Here is a 16,101-nt window from a genome sequence, read left to right on the forward strand (position 1 = left end):
TACATATGGGCATAGCCAAAGACAAAGCATGTATGCATTTTTTGGTGACAGTAGCACATTCTTAATTGTCATTTATGGAAAAGCACTAACTAAACATATTTTAAATATAGAAGAAAACCAGCTTGCTTTCTTTCCTTCCTTCCTCCTTTCTTTCTTTTGTCTTTGAGTATAACAACATAACACATAACTTATTTCTCATAGCATGTTTTAAAATTAGACTTATAAAAATCTCTGATCCATGTTAATTTTAAACAATGAGGATGTTAATAGGAAATATATGTGAAATATTTTATTTTTTTAAACGTTTTATTGGTGCAATTAAATATTTTATTTTATGTGTATTTTTTAATCTTCCTTTCTCAGTACCCCCCAAAAAATGGAATGTAAAAACATTTTTAGCACTTAGCAAAGCAGTACACTAATTTAAGGAAGAATTCTGTTAAATAGCATTTACTTAGAAATTTGCCAGAAGTCAGAAAGTTTAAAAAATATTTTGTGAATTACATACTTCTTTTAGATTCTTTTGCAGTATTGCAAGAGCATTTTTAAAAGTCATTCCACTTTCATGATAGTATGCTTATCTAGTCAAATTTTATCTTAAAAGACATTTTAGAAAGGCCAGATAGCAATTTTCTGTAGCACTGACTGCTTTATACATATTCCCCTGTATCTTCTCTTTTAGGTGCATTATATACTTTTAACCATGATGACTCTTAACCTCCAAACTGTACAGGCAAAAAATACACACGTCTACAATATATAGTTAGAATACAGTTTTATATTCATTTTAAAGTCAACAGTGACTATTTAAAGCACTGATCACTTTGTTTAATCTCAAAAGGGGTACTTTTAAAATCTTAATAAAGAATATGCTTTCTCTGAGAGGTTGTCAACTGAGTAGGAAGTTCATTGAATTTGAACTAATTGTAAGTAAATTTTTACGTGCTCAAATTGTTTACTCTAGCAGAAAAATGAATTAGTGATCTAAAAATGAACTCCCTGAAAGTTTTTTATAAAGAAACATTTGAACTAATTTTGAGCAAATTTTCACATGCTGATGCCATGTGCTCTAGCAGAAAATTGGCTTCTGTAAAAGTCCATCTATAAGCCGGGCGTGGTGGCGCACGCTTGTAATCCCCGCGCTTGGGAGGCGGAGACAGGAGGATCGCGCGGGTTTGAAGCCAGCCGCGTGCGCTGGCTTAGGAGACCCTGTTTCCAAATAAAAATGTAAAAATAGGTCTGGGAGTGTAGCCCAGAGGTAGAAGGGCTTCCAGGAACCCCAGTACCACACACACACAAAAAGTCCATCTATAAAAGGGAGTATTTAATGCATTAAAGAATATCAATTGTTCAATAATAAAAATAGTTACTACCAGAAGTGGGAATACTTCCTTGTTTGTGAGGAGACATGAGAACAAAGGATTCAGAAAAAGGAAGAATAAAAAGCACAAGGATTAGTGCAAATTCAAGAGAAGTTTCAGGGTGTTGATTCTTAGGTCATTTAGGTTTCTGCTCCCATCTAACATAAGATTTCTAAAACATGAATGAATTATTTTAATTTAATCTTTAATTTCCATATTCCTTTCCAGATTTGTATTCAGTTGTCTTTGTCAATGAATAATGAAATACTCAAGATATAAGTAGAAGCCAGCTGGGCATGGTGGTGCACACTTGTAATCTCAGTACTTGGAAGGCTGAGACAGGAAGATCTCAGGTTCATGGCCAGCCTCAGCTATTTAGTGAGGCCTTTGTAAATTTAGTGAGACACTGTATCAAAATAAAGAATAAAAAATAAATATTTTTATTTATGGGGGTGTAGCTCAGAGGTAGAATGCCCCTGGGTTCAATTCCCAGCACCACACACACACACACACACACACACACACACACACACACAAGAGAGGAGAGAGAGAGAGAGAGAGAGAGAGAGAGAGAGAGAGAGAAATCAAACAAGAAAAAATTCCTCAAATTCTTGAAACAAATATTTCTTTAGGTTGTAGGTCTCTACAGATCATTTCCTTACCAAAGGATTTGTCTAGTGAGTCAGTATTCATGATAAATTCAAGCTTCTTGTATATTTTGGTCCTGGTATTTAAATAAGTAGAAATAAATACAGATTTCAAAAGGAAAAGTCACTTTCTCAAGTGGAGAAGTTAGCTTACATGTTACTGGGTACCCGAGCATTTTATTTTTCTTAAAGATGGCATAAAAGCTGGGAAACACAAGTTGCTATAAACTCTTAATGCCTGACCGTGTGAGAAGTCAGCCCAGGAGGAAAGCCGAGATAAAGGCCGTGTGGATTAAGGCCGGTACTCACCACTGTGACGTTGAAAGCATACAGGAGATCGAACGGCAGGGCGGCGATTAGATCGATGATGAACCAGGTGGTGACATAGTGGATGCAAATTGATCTTGCTTCAAAAATAACTTGGCCAGACTTGCTGACATAAGTTGTTCGGAAATTTAGTATAATGTCTGCTTGGGGAAAAGAGAAAGAAAAGGAAGAGAAGAAGAAAACCACAGGGAAGAAAGGAAAGACAAGGAAAAAAGGCAGGAAGGAGAAGTGAAAGAAAATTTTATAAAATTAGACAAACATCTTAGTTTAAGTTAGATTGTTAATATTAAAAATATTCTTCTTTATAGATCCAAGACAATTCAACAAACAAATATTAAAGAAGGATGAAGAAAGGAATATTTTTGAATACTTAATATATTCTAGATTTAGGGCCAGATTTAAGATAATTAAAATAAATAATCAAAGCAGTATTTATTAATAATGAATTTCCTAAACACTCATTATGTATAGACATCTTCTAAGAGCTTAGCATGGGCTATTTTGCTTGATCCTCTAAACATCTCAAGAAGTGGACAACATTACTCCTGTGTCAAAGAAGCAGAAACTAAGTCTGAGTGAGGAAATGTAACTACTCCAAGATGATATAACCACCAGTAGAAGAGATGTTTGAACACAGGTATAATATGTACAATCCTACTCAATTCCATGTTGGCTATGTTTTCTCACATAAAGCCTTCATTATTCTTAAGGTATGAGCCTTCTATAATTTATTAAAATCTTTTATTGTGAGTTGATATTTTATCAAAGACTTTTTCTGTACCTATTTGAGATGATCATGTAATTTTTAACCTCAATTCTATTTATGAACTTCATTAGGCTTATTGAATCACAGATGGTGAACCATCCTTGCATCTTTGGAATGAAATCAATTTGATTGTGGCAAATAATTTTTAATGTGTCATTGAACTTTATTTTAAAATATTTTATTGAGGATTTTTGCATGTATGTCCAAAAAATATGAAGAGTGTTGGTCCATAATTTCTCTTTTGGTTGTTGTTTTATTTTTATCAGTTTTCAGGAGCAGGGTAATACTAACTTCATAGAGTGAGTTTGAAATAAACCCTTCTATCATTTTATGGAATAGTTTGATAAGCATTGATATTAGTTCTTTTTTCCTGGGTCCATTTCTCCTAGATTTTCCTGATTATTCACATGTAGTTTTTAAAAATATTTCATGATGGTTGCAAGAATTCCAATGGTATCAGATGTTACTCCCCCCCCCTTTATCTCTAATTTTATTTATTTGGTTTATCTCTTTTTCTGTTTGTTATTTTGGCTAAGGACATGTCAATTCTGTCTATCATTTAACAAAAACAACTCTTTGTTTCATTGATCCTTAGTAATTTTTTCCTTTTTAAAAATTTCATTTTGTTTATTTCTGTCTTGATTTTCATTATCTTTGTTTTGTCTACTGATTCGGAATTAGCTTGTTTTTGTAATTTGGTTGAGTTTCCTCTGTTTTTTGTTTTGGTGTGTGTGTGTGTGTGTGTGTGTGTGTGTGTGTGTGTGTGTGTGTGTGTTTGCACTTCTGGGGATCAAACACAGGATCTTATATGTGGCAGCAAAATCCTGTCATTGGTCTACACCCCCAGCCTTTTTTTAAATTTTATTTTGAGTCAAGGTCTCACTAAGTTGTCCACGACTTCCTCAAACTTGCAATTTCCCTGCCTCAGCCTCACACATAGCTATTATTATAGGTATATGTCACATTCTCTCTCTTTCTTAATATAGGCACTCACAGCTATAGACTTCCATTTTTATGTTGCTTTTTTTTTGTATTTCACATATTTTGTTTCCATTTTCATTGGATTCTAGCAATTTTTAAAGTTTCTTCCCTGATTTCTTCTATGACCACTGTTCATTCAAAGGGCATTGTTCAATTGCCTTGGTTTTATATAATTTCTCTGCTGATGATTTTTAGTTTCATTTCATTATAATCTGATAAGATGCAAAAATTTATTTCAACTTTTTGAATTTGTAAAGACTTGTTTTATGGCCTTAATGTATGACCCATTTTGGAAAATGATCCAGCTGCTTATGAAAAGAATATGTATTCTCCAGCTGTTGGATGGAATATTCTATAAATGTCTATTAAGTTCGCTTGATCTATTGTCTGATCTTACCTTAATGTTTCTTTGTTGATGTTTATTTTTTGGTCTGGATGATTTATTTAGTACTGAGAGTAAGGTAATAAAGTCACCTACTATTAGTATATCAGGGCATCACTCTTTTTTTCCCCCACTAGTGTTTATTTTATAAAACTGGGCACTCTGATATTAGGTGGATGTTTAGTTACAATCATTATAGATTCTTGATGGGTTGTTCCATTTATCAATATGCAGTGACCTTCTTTGTCTCTTCTGACTAATTTTGGCTTGAAGTCTGTTTTGTCAGATTTGAGTGCAGCTATTCTTGTTTGGAATATCATTTCCTACCTTCCACTTTCATTCTGTGTATATCTTTGCTTGGGAGGTAAGTTTTTTTCAGGCATCATTTTGTTGGATTCTGTTTATTAATCCATTCAGTCAGTTTGCATGTTTTAACTCGAAAATTAGAATAACTTACATTCAGGGTTATTATTGATAGACATGTATTTGTGACATTATTGTTTTCTTCTGAATTGTTTTGAATCTTCTATATTTATTTGTTATTGTTTTTATTCATCTTGAGGTTTTGGTGGCTTTCTGTATTAATAACATTTGATTTCCTCCAGATTCTCATTTGCTTATCTACTTTTCTGGTGAGATTTATTCTTTCTTCTGCTCTCATGATTGTGTTTATCCTTTTTCTGAGTATAGAATTTCCATAAATATTTTCTATAATGCTGGTGTAGTGGTAATATATTTGCTTAGCTTATGCTTATTGCAGAAAATCTTTTTTTCATCTTCAATTATGAAAGACAATTTAGCTGGGTATAATAATTTCAGCTGCCAGTTATATCGTCTTTGAGAAGTAGAGATACATCATTCTATGCTCTCCTTCCCTTTAGAGTTTCTGCCTGAGTTGCCTTTAAGTATGACTTGGCATTTCTCTCTTATAGCTTTTTGAATCCTTTTATTGGTGCATAATAGTCTCACATCTTAATGTACATCATAGTGGCAGTGACACTTGGCACATACATGCACACAGCCATGGTGAGCTTTTAATGTTCTAATGCTGAGCTCATTCTGTACTTTTGCCAGTTTAGTCATAATATGTCATGAAGAGGTTCTTTTCTGGTCATGTATATGTCAGGTTTTATATGTCAATTATCCTGATCTGATCATTATACATTGTATATATGTACTGAAATGTCAGACCATGTCCCATAAGTATGTACAATTATTGCGTGTCAATTAAAAGTAAATACATATGTTTTTTAAGTTGAAGAACAAGTTACTTGAATATTTACTAAATGATCATCAGGTCTATCATAAACTTCACAGAAAGCCCTTTGCTGGAATCCACATATATGGGGTATCCCATCAATGAAAAAATGAATAAAGTGAATGATAGTTGATAGAGCAATTTTTTAAAGCCATGTAATTAATTATGTGTCTAAGATCAAAATAGAGCCTGACTTCTGAGAAGAACATTGGATAAGTATTGAATAAATCATTACAGAATATTCATTTAGAAACTTAATAAAAATAATTTGTTAGTTCGATAAAAAAAGAGTGCTAATTTTGGATTTTTTTTTTTGTGTGTGTGTGTGGTACTGGGGTTCCTGGAAGCCCTTTTAGCTCTGGGCTACACTCCCAGACCTATTTTATATTATTTGGAAACAGGGTCTCTTAAGCCAGCGAGATTGACTACGAACCTGCGCGATCCTCCTGTCTCCGCCTCCCAAGCGCGGAGATTACAAGCGTGCGCCACCACGCCCGGCTAATTTTGGATTTTTGGATTTAAAGAGAAGTATCCGGGCGTGGTGGCTGGCGCTTGTAATCCCAGCATTTGGGAGGCTGAGACTGGAGGATCGCGGTTCGTGGACGGCCTCAGGTACTTAGTGAGGCCCTCCGCAATGCAATAAGACCCTGTTTCAAAAACAGAATAAAAAATAGGGCAGGGGGTGTAGCTTGGAGGTAGAATGCCCCTGGGTTCCATTCCCAGACCCGCAAAAAAAAAAAAAGAAGTAATTATAAGACTTTTCTATAAAAATACTGATAATAGTAAAAGCATAAAAGATTCTAAGATCTATATATACATATCTATTTTTGAAATTTCTGAATATTTTATCTTCAGGGGAAAAAACATAGAGTATACCATATCTTAAGATTTTCAGGACTACAGTGAAATTGTACAATGGTTTATCCAATGGTTAGTGTCATTTATGGATGACTGATTTCAAAACAACACCACCACCAACAAAACTACTTTTGTCATATGCATGAGAAAAGGCATCGCTCTGGAATATTTACAAAATACTTTTTTCACATTCATAAAGTTTGTATAGTTCTGATGATCTCTCTGTCTCTCTCTCTCTCTCTCTCTCTCTCTCTCTCTCTCCCTCTCTAAGTGGAGACCACCACCTTAACTTTACCAGACCTTGGAGAATTTGACCAGACTTAGGAGACTTAAGTAAACTGACTTAATCATGCTGACTGTAATCAGCCAAGAGCTAGTCTATCTTTTGACATTTGATCCCATTTTCTTTCTATTATCTAAAAGATTATTGCACTGCTAAATGTATTTTAGAAGCAACGATAATAGGTCAGTGCAAGAAAATGCATTTCTGATTGTGGTCCTTAGATCACATTTAGCATCAGCGCTGTCCAGGTAAAAGAATATTAAATCAGATTCTCAAAATTAAACGAGGAAAAATGAGCTTTCTTTGATTCTGAAAATATAACAAAGCTAAGCTTTGTTCAGAGAACTGTCTTCTCTTTGCTGCTAAGGATAAGGTGGGGTTCATGAACACCAGCAGAACTCAGTGTCTATGAAGATGGCCAGTAAAAGTTCTTTCAAAGTGGGGGAAACAGGTAAAATAAGATTGGGAGGAGGAAAGAAAGACATTTCTACATTTTGGGTCCCTCATAAAAGAATCACAGAAGGAGCAAAGTGGAGCTTCACGGATGCTAGATACAGCTGTTTCTTCCAGTATAACTGTCTCACTTCCCACAAGAGTTTGTAAAGTTTGATTAATTAAATCAGAGACTTATTTAAATATTACTATAAGGCCAGATGTGGTGGTGCATGCCTGTAATCTCAGTACTTGGGAGGCTGAGACATGAGGATTACAGGTTCAAAGCCAGCCTCAGTAAAGTAGTGAAACCCTCAGCAACTGATTGAGACCCTGTTTCAAAATAAAATATAAGCCGGGTCTGGGGGTGCACGCTTGTAATCCCAGCATTTGGGAGACTGAGACTGAAGGATCGTGGTTTGCATACAGCCTTAGCTACTTAGCGAGGCCCTACACAATTTAGTGAGACCCTGTTTCAAAATAAAAAATAAAAAAAAATTGGGCAGGGGGTGTAGCTTGGAGGTCAAATGCCTCTGGGTTCCCTCCTAAGACACTCAAAATAAAAAATAAAATAAAATAAATAAAATATAAAATAGAGCTGGGGATGGAACTTGGAGGTAGAATGTCCCAGGGTTCAATCCCCAGTGTCACTATCTATTTATATATATATGTGTGTGTGTGTGTGTGTGTATATATATATATATATATATATATATATATATATAATCAGTAAGAATGCGGCTTCCTCCAGAAAGTTCACAAGCCACCTGAAAGGCAGCAATATTTTCATTTAGGCATAAGGATAACATTTTCCTATTTTATATTCATGTAAAAACACATGGAAGTATTTTCCTCAAATGGAAGTATTTCCCTCAATATCTACACTTTATATGTAATTTTTTGTTGATTCCATTTGTTATTAGTATGTATAATTATCCATAAATACAAAGCACATGTGCAATTTGAATCAGGAAAAATATTCCAAATCCGTAGCAGATAAATTCAAAAGAATTTACCACCCTTCAAACCTTAATGTCTCCCTGTGCTTGCATAAACAATGAATGCATTGTGGTTCACGGTACTAGTATCATGTGGACCAAAAAAATAAGTAGGGTAATGGAGAATTACACTACACACTACATTTGGTTTATAGTGTTTCAAAAAAATTGATCATAATATACCCCACTAAAATGAAGCAGAATATAAACGAACATTCTAATGATTCAGATGGCAGCTAATTATTTGGTAAGATCATCAATTTGCCTTGTCTTTCAGCTTTACATGGCACGATTCAAATAAAGACACATAATAGAGAGATACTGTTTTCATATTGCTAAGTCCTCCAAAATAGTGACTATTTCATTTCTCTCACATTAAATAGCTATGCCTGTGGACTAAAACGCTGGGAGGTTAAGTACATTTTTAAAATTTTCTTAAGAACTATGTAATTAGAAAGTACAAAAGAGAAAAGAGGTTAAATTTGATATGGCATAAATTAGTAGATTTCTTTTTTTTTATTAGCCTGCATGCCAGATGGGAAATAATTTTAAAATCATATTGGCTTGCTCGTTAAAAAGTAAATTAAAATATAATGGTGTGCAGGAAAGCATATGCAATACATACAAATAATTAATAACTTCATTTAGCCATTTCTTTAAAAATTAATCAAAGTAGTACGGCGTGGGTGGAGGGATATTTAACCAAACGAGTTGCCGGCTGATATTCTAAAGACACTCTGTCTCTTTTCACTGCCCATGAGGTACTCCTTCAAGCACAGAATGATGTCACTGCACATTTGGGCTAAAACGTGTGGGAAGAAGAGAAAGGTGATTAAAGAAAAGGTTTGAGGGACCAGCAATGCTGAGAAGGGTTGTGATTGTTCACCATGAATGAATAAAACTTTCCTACCATTTGATCCTCCCTCATCTTTTCAGCATTTCCTTTTTGCTTACCATGCAGCAAGAGATTAAAAAATAAAAATAAAGAGCAGACCCAGGGAGAAAGAACATTTAAGAGCAGCAGGATGTAGAGAAAAAAAGAAGAGGTTAAAAAAGGCACCCAGGTGGATTGGGGAGTGACTGGTGAGGATGTGGGCTTGTTTCGTATCAACAGGGCCAGTGTCAACATGCGAACTCAAAGGGCTTTGACCTTCAACACTGACAACCCATGGACTATGTGAGAAGGAAGGCCCCTTCCATCCTAATGTTTTCTAGTGTAGGAATCACATCCATGTCATCCTTAATAAGGACAGGACCAACCTATGTTGCTGAGGCTGGCCTTGTACTTGCCATCCTACTGTCTCAGCCTCCCTAGTTCTGGGATTACAAGCGTGCGCCACCATGCCCAGCCAAGAGCACCATGTTATGCTTAAGTCCATCACTAGGTAGTCCTTACTTTACTCAAATTAGATGCCTTATTCCTTGTGACTCTTTTACCTTAGTTCTAGCTGTGTCCTTCACAGCAACATAGAATATGTTGTCCTCTTCTACCCAAAAGTCCTTTCTGTAAATATTCACCATCAGTCGTCAAGCTTATCCAATGGTTTTTGAGGCTGAGTATCCTCATTTAACACTTATGATTTCCTGTTCACAGCTCTGATGATATTCTCTAGTTTGGTGGATTTCACAACCAAGTCTCTCAAGGAAGAATTTGGGCTTTAGCAATCTCCAGCCATCTACCCATCCATCCATCCTTCCTCTCTTTTTTTTTTTTTTTGGTGGTACTGGGGATGGAGCCTAAGGGCTTTCTACTTCAGGGCTATACTCCCAGACCTATTTTATATTTTATTTGGAAACAGGTTCTCACTAAGTTGCTAAAAGCCTCACTAAGTAGCTGAGGCTGGCCTCGAACCTGTGTGACCCTCCTGTCTCAGCCTCCCAAGCATGAGGATTAAAAGTATGTACCACCACGTCCAGCTCCATCCTTCCTCTTTTGAGGGTGGGCTTCTATTCATTTTACATAGTGAGCCTTTCCATCAATATTTATTTTGAAAAGGAATTTTCAAGTCTTTAGCATAGTGAAGGGAGAAAAAACCCAACACTCTTTTAGGTAATTACTGTCCTTTCTGAAGGACAGTACTTGGAACTAAATGTAGCATACCAGTGTACAATGTCCAGTGTGAGGCATTAACAAATACCCCCTCTCCCACTAGCAGGTTGTCAGAGTTCTCATTACTCCATAACCTTACCAACACTTGATGCTACTGGGCTTTTTTTAAAGCATTTATTTTTCTAATTGGATGGGTAGAATTCTACAAACACGATTAAAATGGATTATAATACTTCTAGTAATGTACCCTTAGTAAGGTGTTAGAAGTTTGTTTTAAACATACAATCTTTCATTACTATTTACTAAAGTGAGCTTCTGCTAACTTAAAGCCCCCGATTTTTAAAATTAGTACATCGTAATTATATATCAGTGAGCGTCAGAGTGATAAATACACATTTTCATGCATTTTTTATGTTTCGCTTTGGTTCCCGCCCTGTACTCCCTACTTTCCCCATAGATAGTCTTCATATGGATACAAATGTTTGTTGGTTGGTTGGTAGTACTAAAATTTGAGTTGGAGGACATTCTACCTCTGAGCTGTATCCCCAGTTCTATTTTTCACTAAGTTGCTGAGGACCCAGCTGGGTTGCTGAGTTTAACCTCAGACCTACGATCCTCCTGTCTCAACCTCCCAAGTATTGGGATTATAAATGTGCACCACCAGGCTCAGCCCCAGGTGTTGTTTTTGTTTTGATATTTATCGGCCCCAATAAATTGCTCATGTTTTCTGTGAAAAAGCTAAAGTATAACTATCCCTTCAGCTTTGCAATATATTTAAGTGTTAAGTAAATATTGCTGTTGAGGACTGATGTATTTTGTCTTGTGCTAAGCCCTGGGAACTCAAAAACAAAGAAAGGCCTCCAAAGCAAGCATGCATTTTTCTTGTAATCATGGGTTTTCCTGTTTTTATTTCCTTTCTACCTTTAGATGCCTAAGAAAGCACCATCTGTGAAATTGTTAGTGGGTCAAAGGAGACAGTATACATTCCCAGTAGAACTCTATTAAAATTCTCCACTTATCATCCATAGCTATTTGTTTTATACCAACCTTGTACATTGCTTTTATTTTATTATATAAAATGCACATCAGTATACATAAACACTATCTGTTTTGACTCTATAAAACTATCTTCCTTTCTTTTTTTATGTGTGTGTGGCTGGGGATTGAACCCAGGGGAATTCTACCTCTGAGCTACACCCCCAGCCCAAATTTTTATTCTTTATTTTGAAACAGTATCTCACTAAGTTGCATAGGGCCTCACTAAGTAGCAAAGGCTAGCGGAACCCAGATCCTCCTGTCTCAGCCTCCCAAATACTGAAATTACAAGTGTGTGCCATCACGCCTGGCCCAACTATCCCCTTTTCAATAATGTATAACTCCAAATCAGATATTGAGCTTTGGAATTATTGAATCATTTTAATAAACGTAATTTAATGATTAAACATAAACCTATTGAAAAGTCCTGATTTAGATATATTCTTAGTTGGCAGCAAGTCTTTCAGAATTCAGTTGATAGGTATTGATAGATAAAACTTCCAAGTTTAAGTAGCAACTGAAAGATAGTAACCATCGAATCTATAACAGACAGCTGAATAACTCAAAAATTAGTAATTGGAACCAAGCATTGTGGTATACTTCTGTAATCCCAGTACTGTGAAGACCGAGACAGGAGAATCACAGGATTGAAAACAGTCTCAACAATTTATCAAGAGTCTCATCAACCTAGCAAAATCCTGTTTTAAAATAAAAAATTAAAAAGGTCTGGGAGTTATAGTTCAGAGGTAGAATGCCCCTGGGTTTAATCTCCAGGACCACATACAAAAAATGAATAATTGGGATGTGTTAGTTTCACTTGAAGTTCATATTGATGATTCAAGCAACAAAACCTAAAATTAATGAAGAATAAGAGAATCAAAACATGTTAGTAAGCCAGGTATGTGGTACAGACTTTTAATCCCTATACTTGGGAGACTGAGACAGGAGGATCACAGGTTCACCACCAGCCTCAGCAACTTAGGCCCTTTGCAACTTAGTGAGACCCTGTTTCAAAACAAAATGACAAAATAGGGCTAGAGATGTAGCTCAAAGCAGAATGTCCAGAGTTTCATCCTCAATACTATAAAAAAGGTTAGTATAATTAGTTTCCCCCAATGTGAAAGCTCACATATATGCTCATTAGAGAGAAAACTTCCAACTATTTTTTGTGTGTGTGGTACTGGGGTTCCTGAAAACCTCTCTACATCTGGCCTACACTCCCAGACCTATTTTATAATTTTTTATTTTTGGAAACAGGGTCTCTTAAGCCAGCGCGGCTGGCTTCGAACCTGCGCGATCCTACTGTCTCCGCCTCCCAAGCGCGGGGATTACAAGTGTGCGCCACCACGCCCAGCTAAACTATCTTTTATAGTGAGGTAGCTCTTTATATTTTGATCATGGTCATTATGTTTATTTTTATATTTAAGGAGAAGAATACCCTCAGCAGTTGTGATGACTTTTAGTGCTACCTGTCAAATACCATTGCTCTCTGCTTTCTGATACAATCATATTTCCCCTCTACTGAAGAGATTAGGTACGTCTCTGTGATCTGCTTTGGCCAAAATTATGAGAGCAGGAATAGTCTAGAACATTTCTTTTTTTTTTTTTTTTTTTTTTTTGGTGGTACTGGGGTTCCTGAAAACCCTTCTACCTCCGGGCTACACTCCCAGACCTATTTTTTTTTTTAATATTTTTATTTGGAAACAGGGTCTCTTAAGCCAGCGTGGCTGGCTTCGAACCTGCTCGATCCTCCTGTCTCCACCTCCCAAGCGCGGGGATTACAAGTGTGCGTCACCACACCTGGCAGAAAATTTTTTTAAATAAATTTTTATTGGTGCATTGTAGTCATACATCTTAATGGGATAAGCAACTTGTGGAGCTATACATGCACACATCACCCAATCTGCCCTTACCCAATCCATTTTTATTCAAAGGTTTTGCATGCTATGGTGTAATTTCTCACATTTTTAATTCCTGCCTTGATGATTCTGTGACAAGGTAGATTCCGAGGGACTGCAATGGGCACAGCCATAGCCGAGCCACCATGGACCCACAGCACACGTGAGACATAAACCATCGTATTTTACCCCACTTAGAAGCTGAGCTACTCGTTACCACAGCAACCTGAGCCTATTCCGATGGACAGACATTTCTAAATGGCCATACAGCAGAGTGGCTAACTATATAGAATCTAGAATCAAACACTCTGGGCTGTGGTCCTCTGGGCAAGCATTAGCTGTCATTATTACCACTGCTGTTGCTATCCCCACTCTTTACAGGCTTCAAAATTGGGAAGCAGGATCAGTGAATGTCTGGTCTCAGATTACATAATATATTGATACTATTAGTTTTATCTTTTTTACTTTATAGACCTGATACCACAGAATGGTGCTAAAGTGCCAATAAAATGCTAATAATAGTGAAGACAATACTCTTTGTGATCCTCCTGTTCTAGCCTCTCAAGTGCTGGCATTATAGGTGTGTGCCACTATCCATGGGATAGGGATTGTTTAAACTACTTTTTATGTGTTAGCTTAGACAATATGACCAATATGGTCATATTGCTTATAGCTTAGACCATAGTGACCAATTGCTTATAGCTTAGATAATAGTGACCAATATGGTCACTATACATAAAGTTGTATGGCCATTGAATAATATGTCACAAACTCAGAGAATTAACTTATCTGAGGTGACCCAACAGAAAGCAGCAGAGCTGGAAGTTATACTTTCAATGTTTGTCTGTATCCTGCCACCAAAAGATTTCTTGATTATAATTGTTTTTTCTCTCCCAGACCAGGAATTGGGATCGTCCAGTGATTTCTATAAATTGTTGTTTTGAAATTTAATTTTCAAAATCAAAAAGATAAAACATCATTTCAACTCTAGATTGCCATGTTAAGATCATGCTTCAAGAGTAAAACATATACTGCATATTATACTAATCTTAAGGCTACAGTTTGAGAATTTTCCAAAGCAACCATCAATGGGTACAGATATAATTATGATCAGAATACCAGAAGGCTTTGTTATGATTCTGACAAGGCGTTAACTTCCCAAGGGTAAACTATATCTTAATTACTTTAGACTAATTTTCTAATTCTGCTTAAATTAGTTAAAACTTTATGTAAATAGAATAATATAGTATGTACTCTGGGGTGCGACTCTTTTAGTGGAGATTGCATATATGGGATTTATTAGCTTGGTACCATGTTTATTTTTATCTCTGTATGGTATTTCCTTGTATAACTATGCAGAAATAATTTATCATGATGGAGACTGAGTTGTTTCCAATTTGGCTTTTTCTTGTTAATGTTCTTAGAAATATATATACAAACATTCATATATACATATAAATATACATACATATGTGTATATGTGCTGTGCATATGCTACATATATATGTGTATATATATGTATATATGTGTGTATATATATATATATATATATATATATATATATATCTTCTTGTACAGATGTGTGATTTCTATTGATTCTACAAGTCTAGTTGCTAGATTAGGGGTATATATGTGTATATATATATATATATATATATATATATATATACACACACACCTAGTGTATTCTACTTAAACAGATGCTGGTGAAAAGTTTAATAGAAAAACTATACTAATTCACATCCATACATATGGTATATAAAATTTCAAGTTGTTCCATATCGTCCCCAATTCATCATAATTCCTTCTTCTTTTTTAAATTTTAGCTATTCTGTGGTAATGAAGTAATTTTCATTTTCCTAATGGTTAATAATATTAATCATACAATAATTACACATTTATATATTCTCATATATATATATATATATATATCAACTCAATATTTCTGTCTAGTACACTTCGCGCTTTCCCCCCCTGGTTAACAGCTGTTGTCTATTCAGGGTATGAACTTTGTTCTTTTAGGCAAATTTTGTTACCCTAAGATCATTAAGATATTTTAGTATGGTGTCTTCTAAGAGTTTTCTTTTGTAACATTTATATTTTGTCCGCAATCTCTTTACAATCAATTTTGTACATAGTATGAAATAAGTCAACATTTATATTTCTGGAAGAATATTCAATTGATTCAGCACCATTTTCGAAGCATAATTCCTCAAAGCTTTGTGGTTGCACTTTTATCGTAAATCAGATGGTCTCTATATTTCATATTAATGACCTGTGTGCCACATATCAGCCTCTCTACTTTTTCAGCACAGTCAGAGACAGAGCTATTTTTAGGACCTCTCAAGAACATTTAAAATATGACTAACATATTTGACTCTTAAAGGAAAATTTAAATACAATTTAGTAAGAAATATGAAGTGCTATTTTAACATTGAAATAGAATAAAATATTCGGCATTTAAAATAAGGGAATTATGCTTGATTCTCACTTAAGCACATTATGACTTCATAGTTATTTTTATGAAGGCCATCGTCAGAAAATGCTCATGTCGTTATGCTAGAATTGCATTTCTACTTGTGGTTTCAAGAATTCAGAGTATTTTTAGTCACTGTGAACTGTAAAATAACCAAAAGATCCATAATATCAAGCCACACCTATCTGATTTTGGTAACGTATAAGGAGGATCAAGCAACAGTACCACAAAGTGGGACACAAAGTGGTTCTTTGCTCTAGCTCTACCAGAATTCAGGTCACTGAAACCAAAGTTAAGTTGAGGAGTAAGATAGTGTCTGTCTGCCAGGCGTAGTGGCGTACACTTGTAA

At 35.3% G+C, this 16,101-nt stretch overlaps 1 protein-coding gene across 1 annotated transcript in view; it reads right to left on the reverse strand.

Annotated features, from left to right (window-relative positions):
- Positions 1 to 16,101, reverse strand: part of KCNH8 (potassium voltage-gated channel subfamily H member 8) — a gene marked incomplete at both ends in the record, with an annotated part of 371,332 nt that overhangs the window by 123,590 nt on the left and 231,641 nt on the right. The window contains one exon of the mRNA XM_080715733.1: positions 2,318 to 2,475. Within this exon, the coding sequence (XP_080571859.1) occupies positions 2,318 to 2,475 (158 nt within the window). The remainder of the gene's footprint in view (positions 1 to 2,317; positions 2,476 to 16,101) is intronic.

This window comes from Muscardinus avellanarius (assembly GCF_963383645.1).
Source record: "Muscardinus avellanarius genome assembly, chromosome: 18".
Taxonomy (NCBI): Eukaryota; Metazoa; Chordata; class Mammalia; order Rodentia; family Gliridae; genus Muscardinus; species Muscardinus avellanarius.